Here is a 12883-nt window from a genome sequence, read left to right on the forward strand (position 1 = left end):
TGGAGTCTTTCTGGGGAGACCTCCTCCACCTTCCCGGTTGGACCCCATGCCATGTGCCTCTCCTCCACCCTTCCTGGAGAGCTCTCAGCTTGCTTTTTTTTTTTTTTTTTTCTAAGTTTTTTTTATTTTAGTTCAGTATAGTTAACATACAGTGTTATAGTGGTTTCAGGTGTATAACAGAACGACTCAACGATTCTCTACATTGCTCCTCGGAGCTCATCATGTCAGCTTTCTTTTTGGATGAGCGGATCCTTGTCTCCTGTGTTCAGTGCCAGCCCCAAGCTTCACCCAGCCTGGGAACCTCACTCCTGGGCCCACTTCAGGAAGCAAGGCAAAGACGGTCCCGCCCACGTACCAACGATAACAGTGGCCCTGGGTGGGGGAGGCTTGTTCCAAGCTCCCCAGTGGTGCCAACAGGACCAGAACCCAAGTGTCCTGAGGCCCGGGGGCTCTTCCCAACAGGCCACACTGTGGAGGGGTGAGGGTGAACTGTGGCTCGCTCTGTGGCTAGAATTCAGGAGGGCTATGAATGTCACTGACCTCTTCTGGGGGGTTTGCGTGTTTCTTTCCATTATGAATGTAGGTGAACCACAGAGAATTAGCAGTCTGGGACCCTGGGCTTGAGGGGAAACCCGATGCTGTGCCCTTCACCCACCCAGAACTCTGGGGAAGGGTCCTGGTCCCCTAGGTGCCAGTGGAGACCTGTTTACCTCCACTGCCATCCAGGCCTTCCTGAAGCTTGTCAAACTCCTCCATGTTGGATGAGCTCTGGTCCTCGTCCGAGTAGGAGCGATTGGCATCACCCTGGGAGACATCCCTCTTGTTGGAATGCAGGTTGGCTCAGCCCTTCCCTCCCTCCAGAATTTTTCAATGGGTGTTTCACCCGCATTTTACAGATAGGGAAACTGAGGCTCAGAAAAGGAAAGCAAGAAGCTCACGAGGACCTGGGCCATAAACCCGCATCTGCCTGACTGCAGGTATCCCCTAAGCCTCAGAGAAGGGAGGAGGCAGGATCTAGACCTTAGGGGCTTTAGAATTTCAGAAATGGAGAGACCTAGTCCTACACCCCTGGGGGGAGAGGCAGGGATCCGAGATGCAGCCTCCATTTGCATGCTTCCTGTGATTGAAAGCTCACCACCTAATTGGCAACCCCCTCCTTGGGACCTTGTTACCCGATCTATGTTTGAGTCGCAGCCCTCCCCCCCCACCCCAGTCTGGTGCAGGCCCCATGGGGGTGCTTCCTCTGCCAGGGCTGCAGTCACCTCTGCCTGGAAGCCCTCCACCAGGATGGCCACCAGGAGGTTGAAGAGCACATAGTTGCCGAAGGTCATGAGGGCGACAAAGTAGAGGGAGGCCCAGGGGGAGGTGGAGGCCATGCCATTGTACAGGACAACGTTCCAGTCCTCCTGAGTGAGGATCTGTGGGGGAAGGGGGAACACAGCTCAGCCCTGGGGTACCCCCAAGCCCCAGCCCAGCCCGAGGGCAGATGGAGTCCACAGGGTGGCAGAGCCACAGGCATGGTGCAGCCCACGCACACCTACAGCACCTTCTTACATGCGTTTGGCCACGGCCAGGGACCTTGTATTACATGGTCCTAGCTGGCAGTGCGCCCACCTGGCCCCTCGCTCACACACCCACTGCTCTGCCCACGGGCCCCAGCTCGCACACAGCCCACACTTGCTGCCCTGACTCTCGCTCCCCACTGATGGGTGTCCTTCCTGGCTGTTTCCCCACAGCCCCATCCTCTCCACACACTATCTGCTCATTACCCCCGGCCCCTGCACAAGCCCACCCTTCCTCCTCCTGCCCCCACCCCCGCACCGTGTGCCAGCCCTTGATGCGCACACTCATTCAGTCATGGCTCGGTTATATGTGGGGAAATAGTCTCGGAGGAGAACCCCAAGGTGCCCCAGTCTTGGGGTGGGAGTGGAGGGGCAGGGATGGGCACCAGGCGGTCGCTCCGGCTCCCAGAGCCAGTGCAATGCCAGCCTGACCCCGCACCCAGACCTGTCTGCTGGAGGCCAGAACTGAGGGGCCTCCCTGGCAGGTCACCCGTCTTCTCTGGCTTCCCCACGGGGCCACCTCTGAAAAGTAATCGAAGCAGCGGTCCTGGGAGAAGCCCCTTCCCCTGACACACAGGAACACATGCTGTCGCTCACCTGGAACACCGTGACGATGGCCCAGAGCAGGGAGTCAAAGTTCTTCCTGTCGGGGACCGTGTCTCCCGTGTCTGTGCGGAGGCTGAATTTGCAGCCGAAGATGTGCATCCCAAGGATGCTGGGGGAGGAATGGAGGCGGCTCAAGGGGCCCACCCACCTCGTTTCATTCTCACAACCACCCGGTAACATGGCAGGGGGCAGCACCGGCCCCATTTTACAGACGCAAACACTGAGGCTCAGAGGCCAAGTACTCGCCCCGGGCCGTCGGGGACTAAGGGATGGTGTCGGGATTCACACCCAGCTGCAGGGTGTCTCCCGGGGAAGCCGGCCCAGCCATGCTCCCCCAGGCTCCCGCCGTGTGGTGCCCGGGGTGGGCGGGGCTCACCTGAAGATGAAGATGAAGAGCATGAGCAGCATGCAGAAGGTGGCCACGTTGTCCATGGTCTTCATGAGCACCACGAGCTGGCGGCGGAGCGCGGGCATGAAGCGCACCAGCTTCAGCACCCGCAGCAGCCGGAAGGTCCGCAGCACCGACAGGCCGCCGTCTGCCTGCCCCACGATCTCCCAGATGCTGGCGGGGGCAAGCGGGGCGGGGGGGGGGGAGAGGCGGGAGGGATCGACAGAGGGCGGGGAGGGGAGGAGGGCAAAGGGGGGGCCGGGGAGGACGGAGAGACGGAGAGCTTCCATTCATTCCTTCATTCATCCCACGAACAACACGGTTCACGGGTCACTGCTGCTCCGGGGCATGCTCTAAGTCAGGGGCTCTTGACCCGGAGTCCATGGACACCCCCCACGAGAAGTCTACGGCTGGAATTCAGGAGGTCTCCCCACTGACCTCTCTCTGAGATTCAACCTTCTTCTGGTTATGAATGTAAACAAGCCACAGACAACTAGCAGTCCCTACGACTTTCTGACCAGTCAAAATCGCTGATATTTTTGTATCTTCTAACCGTTGATGGACAGATCTCCAAATATCACTTATACTCATCCTTTCTTGGGAACGATGGAGTCACAAGACCTGCCGCGAGATCTTGCTATTTCATGCATGAATCGAGAAGTGCGTATATTACTGAAGGACAGATGTTTAAATATTTGGTAACTGTGTTTGGGGGTAACTGGTTTCCTTTGTGCTCTTACACGGTTTGTTTCCCGGCCGGGGTCGGTGCCTTAGGTCCCCCGCCCCCCACCCCGGGCTTCTGGGCCTGCAGCCTGCGGGGGGCAGGGCAGCACCTGATGATAACGATGACGCTGTCGAAGATGTTGTAAGGGTTGCGCAGGTAGTCGAAGAGCCCGAAGGCGGCCAGCTTCAGGAGCATCTCCAGGGCGAACATGCTGGTGAAGACCACGTTGCAGATCTCCAGGATGTTGGTCAGCTCCTCGGGCTGTGGAGGCATTGGGACAGGGGACGGGGACCCGGTCAGGCCAGAGCACAGCCACGGATTGTCTCTGGATGCCCCTGGGCTCCAGGACCCCCAGGGAGGCAGGAAGAGTCCTTGCTGGAGCACAACGGCCTCGAGAACCTTACAACCCAGCTGCGTCTCCGCTGTCCTAAGGGTCCACTGAGATGGTGGGACCCCACCAGCTGACCTTCCACGCATCTGGAAATGACGCTAGTACTGTGCACCGAGGGAGCCATCGTGACACCCATTTTACAGATCAGAAAACAGGCTCAGAAGCCGACTTGAGGTCACGTGGCTGGATGCAGAGCAGGGCAAGAAGACAGGCCAGCCATTGCTAGAAAGCCCCTGTTTGCCCGTGACCCCATTTAGGAAGCACTTCCCACGTGCAGGACCTGTTTTTGAACTTGACAGGCATCGTGTCCCTTCATCCCACACTAGACCCTATTCTGCAGAGGAGGAGGCAGGTTCAGAGAAGGCCAGGGAAGGAGCAGAGCCAGGATGCGAACTCAGGAAGCCCGGCTCCAAGGCTCCCGCCCTTCACTCCTGCCTGTGCAGACCACCCTACTGAGCCCTCCCCACTCTCCCCCTCCCCGGCAATGGTCAGCTCAGGATTGTGGGAGGCTGGAGAGCACTGTGCCCTGTGAAGAGAAGACAGAATCCGTGCACCTACTGTGTGCCACACCGGCTCTTTCCTGTACTCGAGCACCCTGGTCGAGGGGCCTTACTTCACACACTTCTCAGTGGAAGACACTAGAGCCCAGGGAGGTCAGGGGTTAGAGTCTCCAGCAGGCAGAAGGGGACTAGAACCCCTGACCAGAGAGCTACCCCCTGACCCCAAAGATGATTAGTTCCTGGTTTTTAGCAACAGGCGACACCCTACAAATGGAACCATGTGAGCACCGCTGTGTATAAAACAGGCCACATTCTGGGCCATAACTAAAAGACAGGGTTCCAGGGGCACCCACCCCCCCCCCACCTCAGTTTCTTCATCCATGAAACGAGGGGGTGAAATAAGATGACATTGATTCCGGACCTTTCCACCAAGCGCCTTACGGGCTCCAGCCCCTCTTCCACGAGCCCTCTAGCACTGGGAAGTGTATGGTTTCTGCTCACCACCGAGCCACGATGCTCCCGCCTGAGTCACCGAGCACGGAAGGGCCGTTGTTTAGGCCTGACCGCGTGCCCACGCTGAGCTCGACACCCAACACAATTACTGACCCTCAGACAATCTGCAAGGCCACTGTTGGCATCTCCACTTCACAGAGGGGGGCATGGAGGCTCCGAGAAGTGAATGGATTTGCTCTGAGCCACCCAGCCAGAATGAGGCAGAGCCACGGAATCAGACACATCGGAGTCAGACGCCATCCCCAGACACACACAGAGCCCACCAGAACGCATCCATCTGTGCCGTCACCCGTTCCCACAGTTCAGGCGCGCCACAGGTCTGCTGAGCGGTCACTACGGGCCGGGCGTGCGCTACCCAGGGCGGCCAGTGGTGAGTGCATCGGGATGTTGTCCCTGCCCCCCAGGAAGCGCGGGCTCTGGTGGCAAAGCCCAGCACCCAAGCTGACAAACAGTCGGTGGGTGCTAAAAACAGAGAAAAGTCGAGGGTGCTTTGAGGGACAGCAATCCTGCAGTCAGAAGCAGCTTCCTGGAGGAAGTGACGTCTCATCAGAGACCCCAGAGCTGAGGGGGGGGGCCAGTGACAGGGAGGGGAAGAGAAGATGTCTAGGCCGAGGGAGCAGCCAGAGGAAGAGCGGGGAGGTGAGAGAGCTGACATCCATCGGCGCCCCCACCCCCAGCCCAGCCCCTCCACCAGGCAACAGGGTGCCTCCGGGGCCTGACTGTGATTCCATTTGGGTTAAAAGGAGAAGAGGGGGGGAAAAACCAATCTAACCGCCCACTTCCGACCAGTGCCTGGGAAACCTAATAAAACTGCCAGCTCCTCTCAAGCCCAGAGAAAAGGAGAAGGCCCCATTTCCATCTGTAATTACATTTGACTCACAAAACGGCCCTGAAAGTGGAGTGGGACCCTGAGAGGGGCCCTCGGTGGGGAGGGGCCGGGCCCGGTAGCCGTGGCTGAGCCAGGGCCCAGACGCTGCTCGGAGCCGCCAACTTCCCAGCCCGCCAAAACGACGACGCGGGCAGAGATGGAAAACGGGGCTGCTGACAGTCCGTAATGACAATCACCCGCTCTGAGCCACACACCCTCCCGCCCGCAACTGACGGGGAGCAGCCGCTCTCCCGAAAGGTCACCTGCTCGCCCCCGCCCCCCCCCAATTACAGCAGCTGTTTCTCTAGTCAAGCGCACACCTGTTAATCTTCCTCTAATGGACCATCCATCACTCCCGCAAGCATTTTTCTGGGAGAGAGGCAGCGAGCGGGAGACACACGGACGAACACCGACTATTCTGCATTGTGAGACGGAGGAGGAGGGTGTGTGGAGAGGGAGGGGGTCAGCCGTGAGGGAGGTGGACAGACAAATATGGACATGGGGAGTGAGAGGCAAAGGCGGGGTGTGGAGAGAGGAGACAAGGAAAAGCACACATGAAAACATAAGGAAGGACCAAGACTGGGACCTTGCAGGAGTGGGTGAAGGAGCCAGGAGCGTGAGAGACAGCAGGCAGACAGACAGCCAGGCAGAGACCCACCCAGTGGAAGAGGGAGGCAACAAAGGGCAGAAAACCACGTTAGGCTGGAGGCAGGAAGGAAGAGGGCAGGTAAGGAGGGGCTGCAACCTGGGGGCCCAAGGTGGAGGGAGAGGGTCAGGGGCCCCGCTCCTCCTGGCCTGACGCCAGGCGTGGAGACACGAGGCTGCCCAGCCTCTGGCCATTTCTGCAGGGGTAAGTAAGGATCCTGCCGGGCAGGGGCCCCTCGGCTGTCCACCGTGGAGCCCGGTACCACCCCGTGCTGGTGATGGCAGTTGGTGTTAAGAGTCTCCCCCCACACCAGTCGGCACCAAGCTCTTTCCATGAATTATCTCATCTAGGCCTCGAACTTTACGCCACAGTATCCCCATTTTATAGACGGGGACACTGAGGCTCAGAGGGAAGTGACTGCCCAGGGCCAGGGCCAGGGCCAGGAAGTGATAGAATCGGATCTCAATCTGAATCAAAGGAATTCTCCCTCAGGCCTGCCCCCCCCCATGGCCCTGACAGCTTCAACTGCCCCACTTTTCTGCCTTGAGGCTACAGTTCAGCATACAGACATGTCACTGCCCTGCTCACAAGCCTTCTGTGACTCCCCACTGCCTTGAGGACAAAGCCTGCCTTAAGACACTTTGCAGATGGACAGCACCTCCAGCCTCCTGGGCTGTCTCCTGCCCTTTGCGCACATCCTCCTTGAGGGCTCAGGGTCGTTTGGGGGAATGCCTGTGCTCCTGGTCCCTGTACCTGTCCCTCCTCGTCTCACTGATGCACTCCTAGTCAACCTTCAGGATCCATCTCCAGTGCCACTGCCTCTGGGAAGCCTTCCATGACTGCAGCCTATGTTGGCTCTCTCCCCTAAGCCCCCACAGAGCTGGAATGTTGGGCACTAAGCCAGCCCATCCTCCTCTACCCAGAGTCATGCCAGACTGGCTGCAGAAGGGAAAATAAAGATTGCTTTGAGCCATCCACTGATCTAGAAGCCTGGAATGCAGTCCCCTGGGAGCAGGGGCAGTGGACATGCCCCAGCCTGCTCTAGGAGGCTGTGTGCACCCCAGCCCTGCCGCCCAGTCAGCCTAACCCTCTGTTTCTTGTTGTCCAGCTCAGTGACCACCCTTCAGTTCCAGGACGGGATGGGCTGAGAGCAGGTTGCCCAGCTTGGGAGGAGTCGTGCGCCTGGACAGGTGAGTCCCGGGAGAGGGAGAAGCTGCCACCGGAGCCAGGCCTCCCGGCCAGGCCTCCCACTGCCTCCTGTCCGCTTTGTGGAGCCTCTGCCTCTGTCTCAGCATCCTGGAGCCCTGCTCTGACAGTTGCTCACTGTGTCATCTGGGCAGGCCTCAGCTTCCCCATCTGCTCAGTGGCTATAAGACACTGGCCTTGCCTGCCCCATAGGGCTGCCATGAGGATCACAACGGGGGGGGGGGAGGAATGTGACAACACATGACAGCAGGTAGTGATGGAGGAATCTGCGCCCCCCCCCCCACAAGCTGACCCCACCCACCCGCTTGTCATGTAGCCTCAGTCACAGACCGTTCTGGGCGTCCCCTCTCTTCCCTTGGGCTACTCAGGAGAGCAGACTTCAGCACCATCTGACCACCTCCTGGGTCACAAGCAGGCCCCTGCCTGGATGATGCCCCTTTTACCAGTTACCTCCTCCCAAGCCAGTCCCTGCAAGGAACAGTGTCTTTGCCCATGAGGAACCTGGGACGTTGGGATCCCTTGTGATTGGGGCAACCACGGCCACCTAAAGGCCAGGCGCACCCACAATCTTATCTCTTGTCTGAGCGGCCATGACCGCGGAGGCAGGGATGGCAGACGGAGCAGGAGAGCAATGCCCAGGCTTTGCCCCATTCTCACTCTCTAGCACCCCCACAGCCATGCCAGGCTCCCTGCCAGGCCCCAGCGATGCCACCCCTCTGCGGTCACCACCCCTGCAGGAAAGGGGCTGTGTGCGTTCACCCGCCTTCCCCTGCTCCTCCCCGCTCTCCGCGCCTCCCAGCGGCCCTGGGCCACCTCTCCCTGCAGGCACCACCTCAGACAGGGCTGCTCAAAATAAACACGGGGGCGGACCGTTTCCCGCCACGCGGTGTCTGGGCGCCGAGGGGAGTGGAGCAGAAATGCCAGCGGGCCCACAGCAGGCCCTGCGCAGAGCTCGGCAGAACAATGGCTGCCACTCAGGGCTGCTTTAAAAAGAACATTTTTTAAAAAATTCTCCCTCCCCCTCGCTTTTTCCTTAATTAATTAATTTTCCGAGGCCCCAGACAGCAGAAGGTAACCTCACCCCAAGGGTGGTGATGTGAGGCTCGAACAGAAGAGTCATCAGTGGTCGCAAATCAGTGAGCATCGACTACGTGCCGGGCTTCCTGATTAATCCCCCGGCCACTCTGTGACCAGGGCCCGTGCGCCCATTTCCAGATGGAGCCGCTGGCTGAGGGAGGCCAAGGGACTTGCCAAGGCCCCCTCGCTGGCCAGTCGCAGAACCAGGAGAGGAGCCCAGGCGGGGGTGGCAGTAGGCATGTGGGGTAGAGGCCGGGCAGGGAGCCCCTGAGGTCGGGCCACTGGATAGGGGGAGAGGCAGTGACCCAGAGAACCCCAACAAGCAGGCCTCTGACAAACTGCCCTGATCCGCAGCGTATGCCGATTTCCGTGGTGTAAATATTCCCACCATGGCCGATTTCAAGCTACCAGCTGTTTAAAAACAGGATTTCGACATTCCTGAGTGTTAGAAAATTGGCTCTCGCGAGCCGGTTCCCACAAGGCCTGGTGGGAACAGTGCCCAGGCTCCACGGCAGGAGCACTGTGATAAGTCCCTCTCTGCTACCCGCCCAGAAGTGACAGCCAGCGCCCCGACATCACCTCGTCCCCCACGGGGCCCCCCTCTGGGGACCGCAGGTCTCGCCAGGGTTCTGCCCCCACCCCCGCCCCCGGCATGCCTAGGCCAGGAAAGGCCAGAAGTCTGAACCCTAGGCGAGGGGGGTCTGGGCTGCCTGTCTCCCCAGCTTTACCCTGCAGAGAGCCTTCCCCCAGTCCTCCCCAGAGACCTTTTTAATTAAGCCAGAATGGCTGGCAAACCAGCAGCTCTGAACAGAGTGTCGCCGCAGCCCCAGGGGCCGCGTTTAAGTAAATTGAATGAAGCCAGCGCTTGGAGAGCTAATGAAGAGGGAAATGAGAGTGTGGCCCACCCCAGGGTGCGGCAGCGGCGGGCGGGTGGAGGGCTGCCGCAGAAAGAAGGCGGCACCGAAGCAAAGGGGGACCTCATTCTAAGCCCTGCAGGGGTGCCAGTCTTGCCACAGAAAGATGTGGGTGCAGATCTGACTCCTCACTGGCTGTGGGACCTCAGGTCAGTCACATCCCCTCTCTAGGCCTCAGGGTCACTAGCTAACAAATGGGGACCCTGTCTCTGAACTGCCCTCACCCCCAAAGCTCCAGCAGTATCCCCGATGGTCCAAGGGGCCTGGGACACACAATTCAACTCAGCCAACACCCACTCTGCGCGCTACATACCCAGCGCTGAGGACGGAAGAAACCATGGGGTTAGTGGAGGAGGGAGACAGGGGACAATCCTTGCACGGTCACCTCGGGGCCACTCTCAGTATCTTGGGGCTGGGTGGAGGGTGGACTAAGTGGGGGGTGTCAGGGACACAAGGATGTCCTACCGGCTAAAGGCACTGCCCCCAGAGGAAGCTTGGCTGTCAGAAGAAAGGTCTGTATTTTGTGCCAAGGACAACAGGGAGCTGTGGCAGTTTGGGGCAGGGCTCACTCCACCTGTCTGGGGGAGAATGGACAGGGCGCTCACTGGGAAAGGTGACAGCTGGAAGTCAGGTCTGGCAGGAGCTGACAGGGGACGGGCCGTGGGTGCCTGGTGTCCAGGCTGAGCTGCTCAGGAAAAAGGAGCTGGAGCCGAACCCCGCAGTCCCAGTACTAGTGTGGCTCCCCTCGCTTACTCGCTCACTCGCTCACCTGCTGGGCAGACACCCAGAGCTTCTCCTCCTCTGGGCTGGGCCCGGGGCTGGGCACTAAGGACCCAGTCCCCGTGAGCTGGGAGACAGACACACAGGGGGCGTTCCACACCCCGGGCTGCGTGAGGCCGGCTTGGGCCCAAGCACCCAGCCCTCCCTCCACACCCGAGCCCAGCCCTGCACCCGGCGCCCGCCGCCACTGGCCTGCTCGTGGTGCTCGATGCCCATGCTGACGGTGTTGACCAGGATGGCCATCATGATGCCCCGGTTGAAGTACTTGCTGTCCACGATGCCTCGGAGCTTGGCTCGGGTCTCCCGCCACACATCCCCGCACAGCCGGGTGGCCCCATCCGCCTGCTCTTCCTCATCCCCCCTCCCCAGCCCTGAGGAGGCCCCATCCTCGCTGCTCCGGGCTCCGTCGCCGTCGGCCTCTTCCGAGCCGCCGCCTGAGCCACCAGAGCCCGAGCCCTCCTGGCCCGAGTCGGTGCTGCCCAGGCCCGAGGGCCGCCGGCTCGCCTCCTGCTGGCAGCGGGGGCAGCTGGCGGGGTCGGAGGCCAGCATGGCGGAGATGGGCTGCACCAGCGCGTGGGGCGTCGGGTCCAGGGGACGGTGTTGAGGGCACAGCTCTGCAAAGCAAACACAAGGCAGGGGTGTTGCCTCAGGTCGCACAGGCTGGAGGGTCTCAGAGGCGGCAGTCTCTGCCCACACCAGGCCCCAACCTAACCCTGGGACACAGCCCTGTGTGTGCTTCAAGCTCCTGGGTTCCAGACTCTGCTCTCCCAGCAGGAGGCCGAGGGGCCTGTGCTTCCTGGGGGACTGGCTTCACCTCTCTGGGCTTTGTCTGCCCCGTGTAAGGCCATGACTAGGAGCACCTCCTTGCCGGGCTGTGGGAAGGGTTCCACTGTGGCTGCGTGTGGTGTGTCTGGAACAGCACCTGGGGCACGCCTGTCTGTGCTCCTTCTTCGCGCCATCACTTCCGGCCCGAGGCCCAGCCCTCCCACCATCCTGCCTGCTGACATCGGAGCTGGGCAAATGGCTGAGGAAGAGCTTCTAGAAGAGCCAGGCTGGTATGGAGGATGGACGCCCCTCATGGGAGCCTAGGTGGCCTCTCCATCTTCCATTCTCCCACCCTAAGGTGGGGCTTGTGTCCCGGGGAGGAAAGGAGGCCAGAGCCCTGGGCAGGGGCAGACCCTTGCTCTAGAAGCCCCCTGAGACGTCCCTCCTCCCAAGCTGAGAGTCGGGGTTGGCTCCTGGGGGCAGAAGGCACAGCAGGGAGTGGAGGGCAGAAGGTTCCATCCCCTCTGCTGCCCCAGGGAGAGTTTCAGAAGCCTGGGCCGGTTTTGGATTACAGTTCTGTGATCTGTGAACCATTTCAGAGAAGTGTCAGGGAGGTTCTTTCTGGGTGGTTTGGTTTCTTCTTTATGTTTGCCTATATTTTCCTAGAATAAAGGTGTTTCGCTTGTGTGAGCCATAAATAAATAAATAAATAAATAAATAAATAAATAAATAAATAACATTAAAGGGAAAGAAAAACATGTAATGCCTACCCTTCCTTTCCAGACTTTGCCTCCAAATATCTCCCAACGCCCCAGACGAGGCCCTCGGACTGATTCATCCCCCCGGAGCCGGGGTGAGGCAGCCAGAAGCGCAGGGGTCGGTCCCATCCCAGCAAAGCCCTGCTCGGCCCCACTTGTACGTGGGGCTGGGCCCCCTGAAACTTGTTTCCCAGGGAAGGGGGAAGGCACGGAGGCCCCAGGGCAGGGGACAAGTTTTCCCTCCAGACACCCCCCTGAACTTCCCTCCACACAGGTTCCCTGGAGAAGGTGGGGGCAGTAGCAGGAAGCCCCTCCCTGCGTCACCCAGGAACACCACATCCCAGCCTTGCCCAGACCCTGGCTCCCCCGTCCACGTGCTGGGCCAGCCCACGGGCCACCTGGAGCCTCTTCCAAGACCATGCCTGGACGGCTGGCGCCCGAGGATGGGTGGGCGGCAGCTCTGAGCACCAGTTCTCCACTTGCCTCCCAAGAATCTCAGATTCCCAGGACGTCAGAGCTGCAGGAGCAGGGCCTGGGGGTGGCTGACTCCCACTGCACATGAGCCCTCAGCCTCCACTTTACAGAACAGGAGCCTGAGGCCCACAGAGGGGCCCAGGCTGCCCAGGGTCACACAGCGTTCACCTGCTCTCCAGTCCAGTCCCTGCTGACTTCTGCAGCACCAGCGGGGGGGGGGGGGGGGGGCCGGCTGGGGCTGGGGCCCTTCTCCCGGGGAGCTCACTGCCTTCTGCGGGAGTGGGAGCGTTAATTTTCCTCCGGAGGCGGGCTCAGCAAACGCAACTCTGACATCCCTGATGCTGTTTTTGTCACTGACACACTGTGTGACCTTAAGCGACTCCCTTCATCTATCTGGACCTTAGTTTTCCCATCCGAAAACGGGATCTTGTTACTCGCTCAGCCCCCTTCTCAGGACTGTTTTCTAGAACAGACGAGCGAATGAATGGAGAGCCCTTTCTGAGCCTAACAGCCCGGAGACAGATCACAAAATGGCACAGGTGTTCCTAACACGCCACGCCTTTGCAGGGTGGGGGCCACAGCCCCTGTACTCCAGGTGGCCGGCTGTCACTGCTCTGGTGTGCTAGCAAGCGTGGGGCGGGGGGGCCACAGGAACCCGCGTAGGGGGAGAGGCAGGCCAAGTGGAGGGGAATTTCAAAGTTTTACCAGCCA

At 60.2% G+C, this 12883-nt stretch overlaps 1 protein-coding gene across 1 annotated transcript in view; it reads right to left on the reverse strand.

Moving 5' to 3' along the window:
- The window catches only part of CACNA1I (calcium voltage-gated channel subunit alpha1 I), a 101037-nt gene that overhangs the window by 22596 nt on the left and 65558 nt on the right, over positions 1 to 12883 (reverse strand). The window contains exons 9-14 of the mRNA XM_026479264.2: positions 10368 to 10789; positions 3390 to 3541; positions 2545 to 2730; positions 2160 to 2277; positions 1263 to 1418; positions 711 to 804 (exon numbers count right to left, since the gene is read on the reverse strand). Of these exons, the coding sequence (XP_026335049.2) occupies positions 711 to 804; positions 1263 to 1418; positions 2160 to 2277; positions 2545 to 2730; positions 3390 to 3541; positions 10368 to 10789 (1128 nt within the window). The remainder of the gene's footprint in view (positions 1 to 710; positions 805 to 1262; positions 1419 to 2159; positions 2278 to 2544; positions 2731 to 3389; positions 3542 to 10367; positions 10790 to 12883) is intronic.

Source organism: Ursus arctos, unplaced genomic scaffold, assembly GCF_023065955.2.
Source record: "Ursus arctos isolate Adak ecotype North America unplaced genomic scaffold, UrsArc2.0 scaffold_21, whole genome shotgun sequence".
Lineage (NCBI taxonomy): Eukaryota > Metazoa > Chordata > Mammalia > Carnivora > Ursidae > Ursus > Ursus arctos.